At 37.9% G+C, this 19795-nt stretch overlaps 1 protein-coding gene across 1 annotated transcript in view; it reads right to left on the bottom strand.

Moving 5' to 3' along the window:
• Positions 1 to 4244: 4244 nt before the first annotated feature.
• Xk (X-linked Kx blood group antigen, Kell and VPS13A binding protein) overlaps positions 4245 to 19795 on the bottom strand; it is a 51591-nt gene continuing 36040 nt past the window's right edge. The window contains exon 3 of the mRNA XM_057760364.1: positions 4245 to 8905. Coding sequence (XP_057616347.1) covers positions 8043 to 8905 — 863 coding nt within the window. The 3' untranslated portion in view covers positions 4245 to 8042. The remainder of the gene's footprint in view (positions 8906 to 19795) is intronic.

The following is a 19795-nucleotide window of genomic DNA, read 5'->3' as shown; positions in this document are numbered from 1 at the left end:
AGAAATTAAAGGCTGCTCATACTCTGGTCCAGGAACAGCTAGAGGCAGGACACATAGTGCCATCCACTTCTCCCTGGAATACTCCTATTTTTGTTATTAAGAAAAAGCCTGATAAATGGAGGCTGCTGCAAGATCTTAGAGCAGTAAATGATTGTATGGAAATTATGGGGACAACTCAACCTGGGTTGCCTCAGCCGGTGGGTATTCCTGCAGGATACCATCTTTCAGTTATTGACCTGAGGGATTATTTTTTCACCATTCCCTTGCATCCAAAAGACTCTGATAAATTTGCTTTCAGTGTACCGTCTATAACTTTCAAAAAACCATACAGGCGCTACCAACGGGTAATATTGCCCCAAGGTATGGCCAATAGTCCTGTCATTTGCCAAATGTCTGTGGCCCGGGTTATTGCCCCAATAAGGTACAAATATTCTCAACTGTATATAAGTCATTATTTGGATGACATCCTATTAGCTGGACAGGACCCAGAGATAGTCCTTGAGGCTTTCGCCGACTTGCAAGAATGCCTAGCACATGCTGGGCTAATAATTGCTTCTGAAAAGGTACAATAACAGTTTCCATATCAATACTTGGGGCATCAGCTGTAGTAGACAGGAGTAAAACCACAGAAAGTTACTCTTCACTTAGATAAACTACAAACTTTGAATGATTTTCAAAAATTGCTTGGAGACCTCAATTGGGTCCAGCCCAGTCTGGAAATTCCTACTGGAGACTTAAAGCCACTTTTTGACATTCTGCAGGGGAATCCAGACCCAACCTCCTTTTGTGAGTTGACACCTCAAGCAAGGCAATGTATTACTTTAATTGAAGAAAAGGTTGCCTCTGCTCATATTCATTATATTGACTATAGTCAGCCACTGTTGTTGATAATTTTCCCCTCTCAGCATAGCCCTACTGGAGTTTTTTTGGCAGAAAGGACCCATTCTATGGGTACATGAACATGTTTCACCTGTAAAAATTGTTATCTCATATCCATCAGATATGCTACGTGTTATTCAAAAATGGTATAAACTTAGTTTACAAACCTTTGAAATGTTACTTGATAAGGTTATTACACCATATACCCAGGCAGAATCAACTTGGTTGCAAAATTTTGCTGAAGATTGGACCTTATTTTTATGCACTAATTCCTGCAAGTATGATAATCATTATCCCTCTGATAAGTTGGTCACCTTTTTCATAAATCATCCGGTATGTTTCCTTAAAGTTATTTCTTTGCAGCCTCTGGCAGGGGCACAAAATGTGTTTACTGATGGATCTTTCACGGGGAGAGCTGTGGTAGCCTCCCCTCCTGATTTTGATATTCAGCCTGTTAATGCTAACTTTGCTCAGGTGGCTGAACTGGTTGCTGTCCAAATGGCCCTCGTGAAATATGTTGATATTCCATTTAACCTTTTTACTGACAGTCAGTATATAAGCAAAATTCTTGCACCTTTGGAAACTGCAGCTTATATTGCCTCTGTATCTCGAGTCCAGATGCAGTTATTGGCTATTCAAACGTTGCTTTGGGCCCAATCTGTTCCCATTTACACAGGACATTTGTGGGCTCATACTGACCTCCCTGGTCCCTTGAGCGAAGAGAATGCATTGGCTGATCAGTTTACTCACCAAATTTATGCAGTGAGTCAGAAATCTTATGAAGCTGCAGAAAAAGCTCATAATCGTTTTCATCTCAATGCTGTGTCTTTAAGATTTCATTTTAACATATCTCGAGAGCAAGCCACTGATATTGTTAAAAAATGTTCTCTGTGTACAGAACTTTTAGCTGTTTCCCATTTGGGAATTAATCCTCATGGGCTTGCTCCTAATCATTTATGGCAAATGGATGTCACCCATGTTCCTTCTTTTGGGTGCATGCAATATGTTCACGTAACCATGGACACATATTCTCATCTTATTTTTGCCTCAGCTCATACAGGAGAAAAATTACGGGATGTTAAAAGTCACTGTCTCCAGGCTTTTGCCTACATGGGAATTCCAAAAACTGTAAAAACTGATAATGGGCCAGCCTACACCAGCACTAGCTTTGCTAAATTTTGCTCTGAGTTCTCTATTTCTCATAAAATGGGAATACCTTATAATCCTCAAGGACAAGCTATAATGGAATGAGCACATTGTAATCTCAAAGCCTATTTGCATAAAACAAAAAAGGGGGAATATGGTTCCACCCCCAGAGACCATTTGTCTTTTATTTTGTACATTTTAAATTTTTTGACTGTTGTTTCTCAATCTCATACTGCTGCTGACCGGCATTGGCGGCCAGATTCTTCCGGGATGCCTCATGTCAAATGGAAGAATCTAACAGACAGCACCTGGTATGGTCCACATCCTGTACTGGTGTGGGGAAGAGGGGCTGTTTGTGTTTTCCCACAGGATGCTGACAGTTCAATATGGGTACCTGAGCGGCTGGTTTGTGCTGTGAATTTTCCTGTCTAGAAGCCTGAAGACAAGACAGAGCCAAGAGAGCAAGGAGATACTGGCTTGTCAACTGAAGAGTTGCTGGGATCCTGAGGAGCTGACTGTGGTGGTCCGAGTGCCAAGGATTGTTCCTCTACCTATCAACCCATCCCATGATAATGCAGCCATTGTTGTGGCTGCCAGTGCAGCTAGAGCTGCTGGATTTTTCATTAGTCAGTCAGTTGCTTCTGCTAGCACAATGGATACCTTCTCAAGGCAGGTTGCAAATGCCTTGGCCATTCAAATTGAGCTAAATTTACAAATAAATATTGCAGTTAATTTTGCTATTGGTTTTGGTTGAATACCACTGCTAGATATTACAGTAATAGGCTTATTGCTGTTATTCACGGACCCTGGAATGCACAATTTACAAATTGGCTCTTGAGATTATTCTAGTTAGCTATACCAGGGTTCCTTTCACCAGCGCTGAGACCTTACTTAAAGGGCTCCAATTTGGGCAGACTTATTAAGGATTGAGCAGGCACAGTCTCCTTAGGAATGCTTATATATGCTGGAGCATCATCTTCATGGTTTCATGGTGCCAGAGCCAAAGGCAAGCTCAGGTCAATGTTGCCACGCGGCAAAGTCCTCTTAGCTATTGCCCCAGAGAATCTTTCAGAACTCGGTGATGGATGACTAGTGAGCCAATGACGGGAAAGGTTTTTGGGGGGCTGCCCCAACCTAAGACAGGAAATGTGTTTTGACCTGGATGCTTTCCCATGACGGGTAAGGCCTAGTCATATAATTTATATTAAAGGGGACTTGTAGGGGCCGGGTCTACCCTTGTTCCTGGGGTGCATCTTGAGGACAGTTTCTGGTCTGTTTGTTCCTGTGCTCCCCCTGTCCCGCCTAGTGATTAGCTGTAGGACATTGACTCCATCGTTGGTATGTTAATTTCCCACCTGCCTGGGCGGAAATCCTTGTGCAGCAGCTAGGTATATAAGGATTTCCCCAAGGTTGAATAAATGGCATTCGGCTGATCTCCTTTCGAATGACCCAGGTCTCTTTGTGTTCTTTCAATCTCCAGGCCCTTGCCTGACTTGAGTATGGTACAGTGGCGCATGAACTGTACCGAGGGGGTAACACTAAATCAGGTGTTACATGGGGCCACTGGCATTGAGACCAGGATCTATCTCTACTGCTTGTACTGGCTTTTTGGAACCCATTCTCTTCAGAGGGATACCATGCTCAGCCTAGATATAGTGGGAAGGGCCTTGGTCCTTCAACAAAACAATGTGCTAGAGTTTGTTGACTTCCCATGGGAAGCCTCACCCTCTCTGAGGAGTGGATGGAGGTAGGGTGGTAGGGAAAGTGAAGTGAAGGGAGTGGGAGGAGGGGAGGGAGTGGGAACTGGGATTGGTATGTAAAATGAGAAAAGATAATTTCTTAAAAAATAAAAATGAGACACAATGAAGCTTTTTGAGGTGTGGCATCTTGCCTGTGGTGATAATATCATGAGTGTTTGCAAATGTCTAAACTCATTAAACTGTACAAATTCAATATGTGTGTCTTTGTGGAGCAATTATACTTCAATAAAGCTATTTTTTTTAAGGAAACCATCCTATAGCTATGTTTGTAAACTGAAAGGACACCTTCAGCAACAAAGGAATTATTAAAAAACAGCCCATATCTAGCTCATGTTCTGCAATGACCCCTTTCAATGTGTGATTTTTTCCAAACACAGAAGCAATTCATTTTGATTTATAAACATATATTTATATAATGTTCACAAAAAGCTAAAGCCATCCTCATATTCATATTTACGAATCACCATAACACTCATGTTTATCTAGAACTTATGTATATATATTTATGATATATAAGTACCATATATTTATTTTATATATGAAATATATATCACATTTGTCTTTGTGTCATATACAACAACAGACAATTTAGCAGAATCTTAGCAGCAGTACCCAGCATCATGGCTTCAAAAAATTGAGCAAATTCATACACAAAAAGCAGTGTTTTCATGAACAGCTGCTGTATTGTAAGACTCAATGTTAGCATTCTTAAATTTCTCATGCTATGGCAGGAATTTCCATCTTACATTAAAATATATAATCATAACAAACCATTTTCAAATTTGTCTTTCAAATGGGCCTTAAATTTTAAGTCACTTGAGGACTATACAAGAAATAAAATGCAAGAACTTTGTTTAAAATTAATTTATTATATGAGGAAATATAAACAATATTTGAGCCAGTGACTCAGAGAAGCACTCCACAAAAGTTCATATCCATAATCTATTGGCTGAGATGTACTGGCACATACGACCATACTAATGTTGTAAGATTGATCTCAAGGAAATGCTGTGTTGTCAAGACAATCGATGCTAATGCTTATTTTCCCATTTACAACATTGAACAGATTACATTCACATTTAATTAATGATTTCAATAAGCCATTTAAGTTGTACTGTACAACCATCTAAAGATGCTGTTACATTCTTTATGAAATATAATATCAAGACAATAAACGTACTTGCCACTAGAAGCAGTTTCTCAGATCCATTTGGTCTTTTTTTTCCTGCCAAGTACTAAGGACTTTGGGCGATTTTTAAAATACTCCTTGCATATATTGTGTGTGTGTGTGAGAGAGGCAGGGGTGGGAGGAGAGAGAGACAGAGAACCTGTGTGCCATGGTGTGCTTGTGGAAATCAGACAACTTGTGAAAATTGTTTCTCTCCTTCCACCATGTAGGTCCCAAGGATAGAACTCAGGGTGTTGGGTTTAGTGGCAAGTACCTTTCCCTGCTGAGCCATTTCACACACTCTGAGCACTAAATTTTGTAATCAACTGATGGTAAGAGAGGGCAGTTACATAGAAGAACAATGACCTATATGTTCACTCAAAACACTGACATGGATGAAACTACTTACTTAAGTTCAGACAGTAAATAAAAAAACAGAACACAAACAATAACCTGTTTATTGACTTGAATAATATAATAATTCTTTAAAGGTATTTTGAAAATATTTTAAAAATATTTTTGTATCTATTACTTAATAAAATCTTTCCAACAGGTTAGTGAGGTAAGTTGGACAAGTATATCATCTTAATCTGGTGAGGGAAGAAACTGAGGCATAGAGTAATTAAGTAGGAAAATGCCTATATGCCAAGAGACTGAAATGATATCTAATTTGCTAAAAAAGAAAAATCATTCTTTAGAGAGCTTGAGCTGGATCTTCAGTGACAGTTTATCACTGTTAGTTTTGTTTGAGGTCATTCGAGATGCTTACCAACTGTCTAAAGTAAAGGGGCTTATATTTAAAATTAAGCATTAAAAATATTTTAAGTCATGTTTCCAAACCAGGCTGGAAAAATACAAGTGTCCTTACCCTTGTCTAATTCCGAACCTCCTAGAAAGTGACAAGCTGGTGGCCGACTCAAGCCTCGATCCCAAGGCATAACCTAAAAATGGAAAAGGGTAGCAGTGCCTCTCCCACCAGTCACTGTGGATCTTCAGGGAAGGTGCTCTTTCACATTAAAGAGGGAAGCCATGTGGCGTCTGGAAATATAACGAAGCGATTTGACAAAAAGCATTTGGAAATGCTTAGGAGCAGTCTTCTACTCTCTTGTCATTTTCAACACCTTAAATTATGAAATAACCAAAACAAGAGTGCTTTACCACCTTAGCTTTGGTTTACCTGTAGTTGTTATATATTTTCAAAGGCAATTTCCCCTGTATTACAGTTTTGTACCTCTGAATATGAAAAGTACAAAGCACAAAGAAATATAATGTATAAAGTATCATTTTGATGATATATGCTAACTTTATCTAGTCCTATTAAAGACAGGAAAAGTGGCACATGGGTCAACAGAGAACAGACAATCTTAAGTTTCATTTTTATATCTTAAAAGTAGTCAAAATGGATCTACTGCCTGTGGATTCTCATAGACTTAAACTATAAATACCATGAGAATTACAAATGAGGAAATATACTTCATGAAAGTAAAATGGATGTTCTACAGTTTAGGACCTTACTGACATATATGCATATAAAATGGTATAAATATTACAGTGTGGATGACATGTCAAAGAATATTTACTGTTTTATGAATCCTCTAGTATAGTAAAATTTATTTACCAAATTAATTTTCATGTATATGAAATTATTCATCAATGTGATAAAAAGAGTTAAAAAGCAAATTATTACTAGTATGATAGCCAGATAAATGTGGTCAGAAAAGTAAATGTCTGCTCTGTCTCACAGAATCCATAAATGAAGGTATTTTTGAAAAATTCTTAAATTTTGCTACAACTCTCATTTTAAATTGGTGTAAACTTTATAACCATGTCTTTTTAGACATTTCACTGTCCAAATTTTAGTGGTACAAATAACAGCACTGCTTACAGGCATTTTCACAAGACTAGTGACAATATTCACCCAACTCTTAAAACGGAAACAAATAGCTGCAGATTAAAGAGAAATTACACACAAGAGAAAATGAAGAGCTTATTAAAATTAACTGATAATGATGTCAAGTCAAAATGCATTTCCTGAAGAAGATCTGCTTATCTCACTCCTTCCTATAACTGAAAATGTGTCTAACTAAGGGTGGTAGTGAGGAAAACACTCCTTTCTCTTCAAATCATGAAAACTAAAACATCCTATACACTGGAATTGGGAAAGAGACTTCTATGGGGGCTTTCTAGAAACAACAAGTGAACTGAGGTAAGTCTTGTTAAAAATTTCCTGGCAGACAAGGAAAGGGGCAATAGGAATGAAAACTATTATTTTATTCTTTCTTAAAATATTAATCTTAGCAAATTCTACTAGAAATTTCCCAGAATTATAGGACAAGACTGACTTAAGAGGAGAACTGAGCCTAACCAATGAATATCTTCACACATTTGGAGAAGTTAAAAGTTCTATTTGTATAAACTTCCATCATTTTTGATGTTCTAATAGCTGTCCCAGTCCATCCTGATCCCTAATTTCTTCAACATGTGGAATGAAACTCAGCTTTCCTAAATAACTGTACCAATGGATCATAGGGAATAAAGTCCCCAAATCTAGGCATGCCAGAGTGGCTACAGCTGGTTATGTACAAAAAGTCTTAATGAGGTGAAAATGGAATACACTGATAAAACAAACTTAAACAGCTCTCTCTGTAAGTTATGATAGGAATGAGGTTCAAAAATCCCTAGTAACCTATTCTGACTGTCACGGTGACTTTTGTATAAAGCTATATTCAGTATTAGTAAAGGATCAGGCTACTGAGACAACATTGTAGAAAACAAGCCTTTCTCTTTATTATATCCGATGAATATGACCAGCTCAACTGAAATTTCAGGTATACTGTGTCAATGAAATGGCCAGTAGGGCCTGCAAGAATGTAACAGAATCAACTGTGAAACAAACTGTGGGGGAGAAGGCTTTCCCAGTGTGTTCCATAGCTACCTCAAATCAAAGAGCTCTATAAAAGGCAGTAGCTCACAAGGAATTGGCAGCTAATTCCCTGCCTTATCCCCTGTGTGGGGCTCATTACTTGTATGAAGAATAGTTATTAACCCAGAACACAATATCCCTTTCTTGTAAGACACTTCAGGTTCCATTAAGCAGAGTACAGATCAACAGCACTCCACATCTCAGTGGTCTCAGGACTTAGTCTACTGGTAGAAGGTGTTACATCTTGACCTTGATCTTCATCTTGACCTTGATCTTGATCTGTGGATGACTTTAAGTCCGTGTCTACACTTACTACTGGTTCAGAGGATTTTCTCCTCACACAGGACCAGCAGACACACCCGAGACATGATCTAAAGCTTTCAGAAACACTGGAAGAGAAGAGCTTTTTGCAAGGGTGAAAAAACTGATAGAACACAAGCATGAACAGGATGCCTGTGCAGTATGCAATGAGTAGCTGCAGAATCAACAGAGGCGCACAAACATACATGTAGATGTCAGTTTTGAAAAAATACCACAGAAGCAGGAGGACAGAATTCTCAATGAATCTCATCATGTAGTAAATTAGGAGTCGGTACCAATTCTGGGATTTGCTGATGAGGTCAGGACTGTCGATCTTGAGCTGTACAGCTGACCAGCAGAACATGTTGATACCAGCATAGAGTAAAGTGAGGAAACACAGTACAATGGTGGTACCCACTCTACTCAGGGCCTTCTCAATGTTCTCGGGGAACGGGGAGCCACTGCACCAGAAGAGGATCCAGGGGTATAAGAAGAAACTGAAGAAGTTGACAAGTATGACTGCCACCACCCAGATCTTCAGGACAGAGGTAAAGAGGACCAGGACAATGACCCGAGTGGCAATCTCAAAGCTTCTCCAAAGGAAGATACAGACATAGGCCAGGGGTTTGACTTTGACCTCGTACTCATCATACTTGATTTTGATGGCTAAGATGTTGCAACGTAAGGCTCCATATACAATGGACAACAGGGACAAGGACATGATGATGCCTGAAGAGAGAAGAGAAAAAGCACAGTCAAATCTCACCCTCCACCAGGAATCGTATGGTCAATGTTCTGCCATTTCCCACCCACAGGCCTTGAATTCCTCTGTATTACATATGCAGGCTAACTTTCACCTGTTGATATCTGAGACTGCCTGAGTACTTTTTCCAGACTCACAGAGGACTGCTATAAACATATTCCTGTTAGACTGAAGCACTAGGGAATTAAGGTGCACGGGTGACCCCCTCAATAACTGAGTTCCAGCTACAGTAAGAGCTAGTTTCCTAACCTGTTAAATAGAGTAAGTATGAAGAATATATTCTATGCTATTTCCCAGTGTATGCCCATAAGGTTAACTTCTAGTCACCAACTGTGATTTTTATCTCATCCCTTTCCATCCCTCAGTTTTCTCTCATTACACATTCCCTTCAGTGCTTGTTAGACATTCCCTTCAAATGCATGCCCTCAGCTCCTTAGGGTTTGCCTCAGAGGCAACTCAGACTGAAACTTATTCCTGATGCCAATCTTGATCAATGAAAATATGAAGAGTCCTTTACAAAATGTGTTCATTTTGTCAGTTGTTCTATTAAATTCCGCAGAGTCAAGACTGTGTCTAGCATTTCCTCTTGCCGTTTTAAAAAATACTCATTTTATTTTATTTATATGCACGCCTGATTGGTGGTTCCAAAAGACGCCAGAAGGAGGCACCAGATCCTTTGGAGTTGGAGTTACAAGTACTCAAAAGCCACATGACGAGGGCAATGAGATCTGAACGCTGATCCTCTGAAATAGCATGTTTTTAACTGCTGAGTACTACACCTCCAGCCCCTGATATATCTTCTTGATATCCCTCAGCATATCCCAGTAGTACGCACATAAACGGAAGGCACTCATTAATAAATTACTCAAGATGTTTGCTCTACCCTAGACTGTTTTAGATGCTTACTATAGAAATTCAGTTAGAGTGCTGAAAAAGGAACAAATCTTGCTCCTAAGAGTTAACCTGCTTTTAACTGAAAGGATTTTTTTTTCAAGACAGGGTTTCTCTGTGTAGCTTTGGAGTCTGTCCTGGAACTCACTCTGTAGATCAGGCTGGCCTTGCACTCACTGAGATCTGCCTGCCTCTGCCTCCCAAGTGCTGGGATTGAAGGTGTGCGCCACCACCACCCAGCGAACTGAAAGGTGTCTTTACAGATGTCTCAGGTCTAGATGTTTATTTCCTAAAATGGCCTATAGTAAATAGGTAAATCCATTATTTATAAACAGTGGCAGTTTGAGAACACAGGATGTGGCCCATTTAAATGGAGCATCATATAATGTTCCACATTACTATACTATCTGCCTTGAGCTCTATTATCTAATAAATATACAACCACTAAGACTCATGGGTACAGAGTGTGGTCAAAACAGAAATGCAATAACTTATTACAGGATGCTACCACCCACACCCATTAGCATGAGGAGGAATGAGTGTAGTATGAAGGAGTGGGCTGTGTTCTGCCACCTGCTAGCTTAACCCCCTAAATAACCACAAAGAAATTGTACTAATTACTGCTTGGCCCATAAGCTCTAGCTTCTTATTGGCTAACTCTCACATCTTAATTTAACCCATTTCCAGTAATCTGTATATCACCACAAGGTTGTGGCTTACTGGGAAAGATTCTAACCTACGTCTGTCTCAGGCAGGAGATTCATGGCATCTCTCTCTGACTCTGCTTTCTTCCTCCCAGAATTCTGTTCTGTCTTCCCTGCCTACCTGAGTTCCACCCTATCAACTAGGCCAAGGCAATTTCTTTGAAAACAACAGAAATACAGAAGGGCCTCCTACACCAGCTATGAATTAGAAACCATGAATCTGGCTCTTGGTTTGACTTTTGCCACATCAATCTACACTGGGAAAATGGCAACTTCCCCATCTTGTATTTTCTCATCCATAAAATGGAAATGATGATACCTTTCATGTTGATTTTTCTTGACAAATTCTTATTTATTTTAGAGCAGCTTTTGGTTCGTAGCAAAACTGAACAGAAGGAACAAAGAGTTCCCCAAAACCTTCAACCCACACAGATGCCCAGTCTCAATCATTATCTTTATCATCCTGCAGAATAGTGCATACACCACAACTGATGAACCTATACAGACACATAGTTATCACTTAAAGTGCAGTTTACATTAGGTTTTACTCTTGTACATCCTATAGATTTGGATAATTCATAATACATGTCTCAGACATTGTAGAGTAGTCTCATTGCCCTAAATATCATCAATTCTTTGTACAGTCATCCTTCCATCCTCTGAACTGATCTTTTTACTGCATTCATAGTTTCTACATTTTCCAGAAAGTCATATGATTGGAATCACATATTATGTTGGCTTTTCAGATTAATTTCTTTCACTAGTTATGTTTTCTCTACTATAAAGATATCAAGTGAGCTTGACAGCTCACTTCCTTTTAGTGGATAATAATATCAGATTAATTTCTTTCATTAGTTATATTTTCTCTACTATATAGATATCAAGTGAGCTTGACAGCTCAATTATTTTTAGTGGAGAATAATATTCCATTATCTAGTATGCTAGTTTATTCACTTATCAACTTAAGCATATTTTGGTTATTTCTAAGTCATAGCAATTATAAATAATGTTGCTATAAATACCCACATGCAGGCTTTGGTGTGGGTATCAACTTTCATCTCCTTTAGAAGAAATACAAATGTAGTGACTGCTGGATCACAGTGGTATTTCAACTGAAAATGAAAGAGAATGCATCTGTTTCTCTGTAGCCCCAGCAGCATCTGGGGCTGTCAATGTTCTGAATAGTAGCTAGTATACCTAAAGTGTACCATACAGTGTCCTGGAATATAAAATTTTAATTGAAAGAAAACTGAAATTATCAATTCTTTTTTTTTACGATATTACACTTACAAACCCATCACCAAACCTCAGACCCTTGAGATTCTCCCATACTATCTTTTAACATCTATACCATTTTGTACTTTACACTTAGGTTTGTTACCTATTTTGAGTTTATAGAGAGTGAAAGTTCTGTGTTTAGTCACATTTTGCAGCTATTCTATGGGGGTATTTTATGGAAAATATGCAGTTATTCTAGGAGCAATTTTTGAAAACATTATTTTCCTATTGTATAGTCAATCTTTGCTCTTTTGTTGAAGATCAAATAATGTAGAGTCTAAGGGGATCTATTTCTGGATAATATATTCAGTTCAACTGATCTATTATGCTACTCTTTTGCCATTACTATATCACCTTAAGTACAAAAGCTTTACCCATACCTGCCTCTTAGAATGCACATCATTTATTTCCACATATGTACTAAAATTACCTCTATCTAAATGATACATAAAGGAAGGTAGTGAGATTTCTCAGTAGGTAAGGATGCATACTGCTAAACCTGACAACCTGAGTTTGACTTCTGGGACCCATACAGTTAAAAAAGAAAAACAACTTTGTCCAAGTTTTCCTCTGAACTACATATACATATCACAGCATGAATGTGAATATACACATACACACAAAAAATTAATTGAAATGATACATGACAAGAAAGTTCTTCTCCTTAAATTCTGAGTTCATTAATATGTGTATATATATATATATATATTAGATGGACCTAAAGACTCATATGCCTTAGTTTTTAATTTCCCAAAAAGAAGCTCAATTTTACTGAAAGTATCAACTTTATTCAGTTTTTGAGACTGGTTTTAGTTACTATCATTCACTGGAAAGACTGGCTTCTACTAATAACATGTAAAAACTACAAACTTTTCATAAACATAATAGACTAGGAATTAATTGGACTGAGTTATTTATATTGACAGGCTAGTACAGTTAACATTGTAATGTCAAATATTCATGAAGAAATTTCCATATGTATGGTTATAGATTCCCACATCCTAAGGATCTAGTATTGAAGCCTTTTCTTTTACTACTTACATTTTCCACTATAAAAATACTGTATATGCAAAAAAACTAGTCATCATAGTTAGAATGTAAATTATACAATTCTACATATAGTTATTTATGTTAAATTTATATTTTATCTGAAATATGCATTGTAATAAACAAGATAAGAATTCTAATAATTTCCGGAATCTACTATATGTTATTTCTTTGTTATGTAATTGCTGTCTGAAGACTCCAACTTTTGTTTGTTTTTTATTGATTTTTACTAAGCTCTACATTTTCCTCTGCTCCCCTCCCTGTCTCTCTCCTCCCCTCAACCCTCCCCCAAGATCCCCCATGCTCCCAATTTACTCAGAAGGTCTTGTCTTTTTCTACTTTCTACTTCCCATGTAGATTAGATCTATGTAAGTCTGTCTTAGTATCCTCATTGTTGTCTAAGTTCTCTGGGATTGTTGTTTGTAGGCTGGTTTTCTTTGCTTTATGTTTAAAAACCACCTATGTGTGAGCACATGTGATAATTGTCTTTCTGTGTCTGGGTTACCTCACTCAAAATAATGTTTTTTAGCTCCATCCATTTTCCTGCAAAATTCAAGATGTCGATATTTTTTTCTACTGTGTAGTACTCTATTGTGTAAATGTACCACATTTTCCTTATCCATTCTTTGGTCGAGGGGCATTTAGGTTGTTTCCAGGTTCTGGATATGATAAACAATGCTGCTATGAACATAGCTGAGAACGTGAAGACACCAAATTTTCAGTCAAATCACTGAACTCATGAAATGCTTAGGTCAAACAGACTTTAATAAAATCAATGGGCCTTGGGCAGAAGGACTGTAAATCCAAGGCCATCCATCACCAGGTACCTAACTAGACCTTGTCTCAAAATAATAGTGGGCCATGTTATAGGGGTGGGTCAAGAATGGAGAAAGCCTAAAGGGATATGGAGTGTAAAGGTAAGGGAAACTGGAAATAGTTGACACACACAGTAAACTGATAGAAATTCAAGTTTCACGCAGACTCTGAGATTCAGTGAATCTCACAATTGTTTCTATCAGTTCAGTAAACAAAGTGTGTCTTATCTAGATCTTTGGTTGTTGCCTTACTACACTCCATGACTGTTTTTTTTTTTTCTTTTCAAAATCTTTATTGTATCAAGTTTTGCTGTTCTCCCAATTTTCAAATGCTCTCTCAGTGCTGGCTCTTTTATCTGAGTATTATTAATTTATTTGAGTTAGTTGCATCTAAAAATTATTCTTCATTTTCAAAACTGTACAAAATTGTTTTGGGAGATTTATGTAATAATAAGAGATGGCAGGGGATAATGGAGGGAAAGGAAAATAAAAAAGGAATGGGAACAGAGACAGGCAGATGAAAGAAGAAAGGATACCCCTTTACCCTGTATTTTCTTTTGTCTGCTACTATATATACTCCTGGACACTTTTCAGGAAATCCCCTTGAGTTGTTGTTTCTAATCAAAATACTCACTTCCTAACCCTCCACTCCTCTTATGCCTGATGCCTGTCATATTTCTCTTGCTAGATATCCCATAGGTACCTCAAAAAGCAAAATCCCACCCCCAAAACACAGAGCAACACTTTCAATTCCGAATCACTTACATATCATCACCACATATCACCCTATTCATATATATATATACATATATATGTAGCTAGAACTCTTCTACCTTCCTCTCTCATTCTATCCAAATAGATCTCTGTTCTTGCTAATCCAACAGCTTTAACATGGAGAGTTTGTTAGAAGCGTCCCAGCTCATGTCACTGAATTAGAAATTGTTTCACAGCATTTGCTAAGTGATTTGTAGGAACATTCAAGTTTAAGATACCTGGCTCTTAGAATTTTCTTCTCTCCTTTTCTCATTCTGTCATGTGTGACCAACATAAGGCTCTTACCATGTGTTCCTATATTTTGATACCACTAGCCACCTACCTCTTCTATTTGCCTAAGTATCATCCTTATTTATCCTTTTGGGAAAAAGCAGTGTCTCATGTAGTCCCAGCTGGCTCTGAATGTGTTATATAGTCAAGGGTGACAACAAATTTCCGATTCTTCCGTCTCTGCTTCCTAAAAGCTGCTGGCATTGCAGGAGTATGGTACCATAAACAGTTTTCCTCATTTATTCTTCAAGGTTCAGTCGCTATCATCTCATCAATGATGTCCTTTTCAGAGATCATTCAACTACACATGTTCAGTTGTGCTAAATGCTTCTAAGGTTTTCCCAAGCTCAAATAACTGCTTATATATCGAGCTTTCATAGTCACCTTTATCTCATTACCTGACTTTTGTAGGTTACTTTCTTTCCTATTAGAATGCAATCTTCTCAAGGTAGCTACTCTTTCATAGAGACTTTACCACCAACACCCACAACAGTGGCTGGCAGAAAAAGGCAACCAATATATGTAAGCATAATACAAGAATGACTAATTGCATGTAGTACAAATCATCTCTTTTCACTACTGATGGGAACCTTCAGTTTCAATACTCCTCCAAAAAATAGTTGGAGCAAACAATAAGAACTCCCAAACACCTTTATCATGTGGCAATTTATCAGATTATGGATTTCTTATGTGAATCTGTCTGCCTTCATGCATTTTTCCTAAGTTAAAAAGTTGTACCTTTTCCCAACATTTCCAGAGAATTAGAATCCATATTGGAAATGATATCTAAGTTTAAGCCAGCAATCTAGAGATGCTATTTGAAGTAAATGAAAGGCCTGCTTAACAGGAATATATAGGAACAAGGTAGTCTTCTCTGACCTCATGAGTAATTGAAGAAGTTAAGTAAGTGTTATTTCTGGATATGGGACCCAACCAATGGCTAAAAAAGTCTGAATTATCTTGGTAATGTTATAGTTTCCTGGCCAGTCAACTGATCACTGTTCTTGCTGAATTCCACCACTTTCACTTTAGGGTTAGCTTTAAATACTTGTTCTAGAATCCAGTGTTATTATAATTTAATTCCCAGCCTGACCCTGAAAGTTCCAAGCAAACTGAAGAAGTAATGGCTGAAAGTAAGAGGGATCATCATCGGCCTGTCCCTAATGCTTTGGTTGGCTTTTGGGAACCTATTGCTCATACTGGTTGCCTTGCCTGGCCTTACTAAAAGGGGAGGAGCTTAGTCCTACCTCAACTTGATATGCCATGCTTTGTTGATACCCATGGAGGCTTGCCCCTTTCTGAACAGAAACAGAGGAGGAGTGGACTGGGAAAGGCAGGTAGAGGGGAGGGGAGGGGAAGTGGGAAGAGAGGGGAAACTGCAGTTGGGATGTAAAATAAATGAATTTAATTAATAAAAAGAGGGCTCATCATCACCATAAGCTTATACAAACCTTTGTCAACATATTGCAAATAATTCTTTGAGTTCTTTAGTCCTCTCATCATGAACCATCCCTCTACCAGTTTTAAGCAACAACCAATCTACTTTCTGTCTTTATGGATTTCCTTAATTTTTAATTTCTTATTAGTGAAATAATATAATGAAAGAATTTTTTCCACTTATTAGTTTTAAGGTTCACACGTGTTACAGCATGTATCAATATTTTATTCCTTTTTATTGCCAAGTAATATGTGAGTTGTTTCCAGTTCTGTGCTGCTGAGAATAATAATGTACAAATCGTTGTGCACACATATTTTTTCCCTTCGACTGGACAGGAATTATTGGATGGTATAGTAGTTTTATATGTAGAACTGCCAGCCTGATTTCCAAAGCAGTTACAGCATTTTACATCACAACAAACAGAGTACAAAGAATAAAATTTATTTATATTCTCACTAACATCATTTATTATCTAACTTTTCATTTTAACCATTCTAAATAAAGTGAAGACTTTTCTTGAAAATTTAATTCCCATTTTCCAAATGACTTAAAGGTATTTTTATGTGCTAAGTGGCAAATGTATATCTTCTTTGATTGCTATTGTTTCAGAACTATGGATCAAATTCATAAATTTTATCTTGTCATAAAGGTATTCCCCCAAACTCACTAGTTAAATCTGTACAAACAGATATACCATATCATAAAACATTATATTTATACATACCTGTCAATAGGTACTTAAAATGAAAGGGGGAAAAAAGGCAAAACCAGAAAGGATTTCCATGATGACAAAAAAAGATCAATTTTTTTATTCCAATATTCCTACGTAAACAACTGAGAACTGATCAATTATGCATTCAAAGACATCAGAAACTGACCAAAGCAAGGAAAATTTCTGGGGTTTAAGATATGAGAAAGAAGAAAGGTCCCTAAGAAAAATTCTGAAGCAGTTTTTTTTCCTACAAAATATTTACTCAAATAAAAATTGATACTAAGAGATTAAAAACCGGAATGAAACTTTCAGCGGTCACTCAAACCTGTTCGATTTGTGAGTAAATATTGACATTTAGCCTCAAAATGGCCTTGGTATATATCACAAGGTTTCAGGCGGCAACACAAAGACACTGGGTTTAAATGTGACTGAAAAATAGACTGAGCCCTCACAAAGACTGAAATACAGATTCCAGTTGACTGAAATTGTGATCCACCCACATTGATTTGCTAGTTCAAGGCCTCAACATGAAGTAAATTAACTTATCTAGAGTCTCAAATCATCTCAACTCCTGTATACACATATCTAGAGTAAATTAAACCTAAAATGGCACATAAACAACAGAGTCAAAAATTTCTTACATACAAGTATCAATGGATTATAAAAACAAACCTAGAAGAAATGCAGCTTTAGAATTATTTAACAAAGCATAAAAACTATAATTAATATGCTTGTGAAGTTATATGGTAAGCTATTTTAGCATACCATTTTAGAAACTCAAATTAAAATTCGAGAACTAGAGAATACAATTAAATTAAGAGCTCACAGACTGGCAAAATGACTTAATGGATAAAGGCACTTGCTACCAAGCCTGACAATGAATTCAATCCCTCCAACCCAGGTGGTAGGAGGAGAAAGGATTCATATAAATTATCTTCTAACTTCCATACATACCACTACAGCACACACATACACACGACATAAATAATAAATGCAATATCACCATAGAACCTTCATCTGGCGATGGATGGAGATAGACAGAGACCCACATTGGAGCACTTGACTGAGCTCCCAAGGTCCAAATGAGGAGCAGAAGGAGAAAGAACATGAGCAAGGAAGTCAGGACCGTGAGGGGTGCACCCACCCACTGAGACGGAGGGGCTGATGTAATGGGAGCTCACCAAGGCCAGCTGGACGGGGACTGATGGAGCATGTGATCAAACTGGACTCTCTGAACATGGCTGACAAGGACGGCTGACTGAGAAGCCAAGGACAATGGCACTGGGTTTTGATTCTACTGCACGTACTGGCTTTGTGGGAGCCTAGTCTGCTTGGATGCTCACCTTCCTAGACCTGGATGGACGGGGGAGGACCTTGGACTTCCCACAGGGCAGGGAACCCTGACTGCTCTTTGGACTGAAGAAGGAGAGGAAGGGGGGATGGGGGGAGGGGGAGAGAAATGGGAGGAGGTGGAAATTTTTAATAATAATAATAATAAAAATACTTTGCTTAACTGCTGACTGAGAGGAACCCAGCAAACAGGATACACCATGAAAGACGGTGACCCCATACAGCACGAAGTAGTTTGGAGAGAAAAAACTACACCCATATTCGCGAGTATTTATTATAAATGTTCTTTACATTTAAAGTGGGAGATGATATAGATATAACTAATTTGCATTGGAATGAGTCTTGGTTTGTTGATATAAATTGAAGTTCAATCTTGTTATATGTATATTTCTGATCTTGATTAAGGTATTGTGATTGTGTAGTTCATTTAAAAATGTAATGTTTAGTAAAAATATAGGTTGCCGGGCAGTGGTGGCGCACGCCTTTAATCCCAGCACTCGGGAGGCAGAGGTAGGTGGATCTCTGGGAGTTCGAGGCCAGCCTGGTCTACAAGAGCTAGTTCCAGGACAGGCTCCAAAGCCACAGAGAAACCCTGTCTCGAAAAACAAACAAACAAAAAAAAACAAACAAAAAAAAAACAAGTAAAAATATAGGTTGTTAATGAATAATCATCAATAATAGTCAAGCTGGTAGTCATGTTAGTTAGATTTTCTAGATATATAGAGATATATTTCAGTTAAATAGGCATTCTTCATATCTTTCAAAGACTGCAGAATATGGCATTTTAAATGTTTTAATCACTTAGGGCTTTTCATGACAATGAGACACATCTGCTCCTGGCAGCACCAGCTACTTCAAGAGGAGGATGGGCATTGAAGAGGCTCCTTATGGAGTTGGTTAGCCATTTGGGCAAGAAACTGCTCTTGCCTGGACTGCTTAACTGGACACAAAGAACCTGCAGAGAGAGGACTGCTGAACTTGCCTAAAGGTGCGATGATCCTTCAGGGTTCCTGGTTCATGAAAGAGTCTGTGAGACATTCTGCAGGATACAAAAGAAAGTGACTGAACTGTCTTTAAAATTTCCTGCTTCATGGAAAAGTCTGCTGGATACTATGGGCCTGAAGGCTGAAGATGGATGCCCCAATGGTACAGAAGAACTTTGGGAGACTGTCCAGGCAGCCAGATGTCTCTGTCATTTCTAGAGTTTTGGAAGTTGCTTATAATGCACTTCCTGTTTACTTAGGTAATATTATATCCTTCTGGAGTCTTTGATGGAGTTGAAGAATAAGTAGATAGTTATAGTTTTCCTTAGTTATGATAAAAGATAAAATAGATATAATTATTGTAACTGTAATTCTTGCTTGATAACTATTTTGTTATATGTAATTTTACTATGTTAAAGTTAAAGCCTTCCTTTTTGTTTAAACAGAAAAAGGGGAAATGTTGTAGGAGGGTCTTCTTTCTATGTGTTGCTTTCAATAGTCGAATAAAGAAAACTGCCTAGGCCTTTTGATAGGGCAAAACTTAGGCGGGAAAAAGAGAACTGGATGCTGGGAGGAAGAAGGCAGTGTGGCAGA

Source organism: Chionomys nivalis, chromosome X (genome assembly GCF_950005125.1).
Source record: "Chionomys nivalis chromosome X, mChiNiv1.1, whole genome shotgun sequence".
Lineage (NCBI taxonomy): Eukaryota > Metazoa > Chordata > Mammalia > Rodentia > Cricetidae > Chionomys > Chionomys nivalis.
This window is presented reverse-complemented; position numbering and strand designations above follow the sequence as displayed.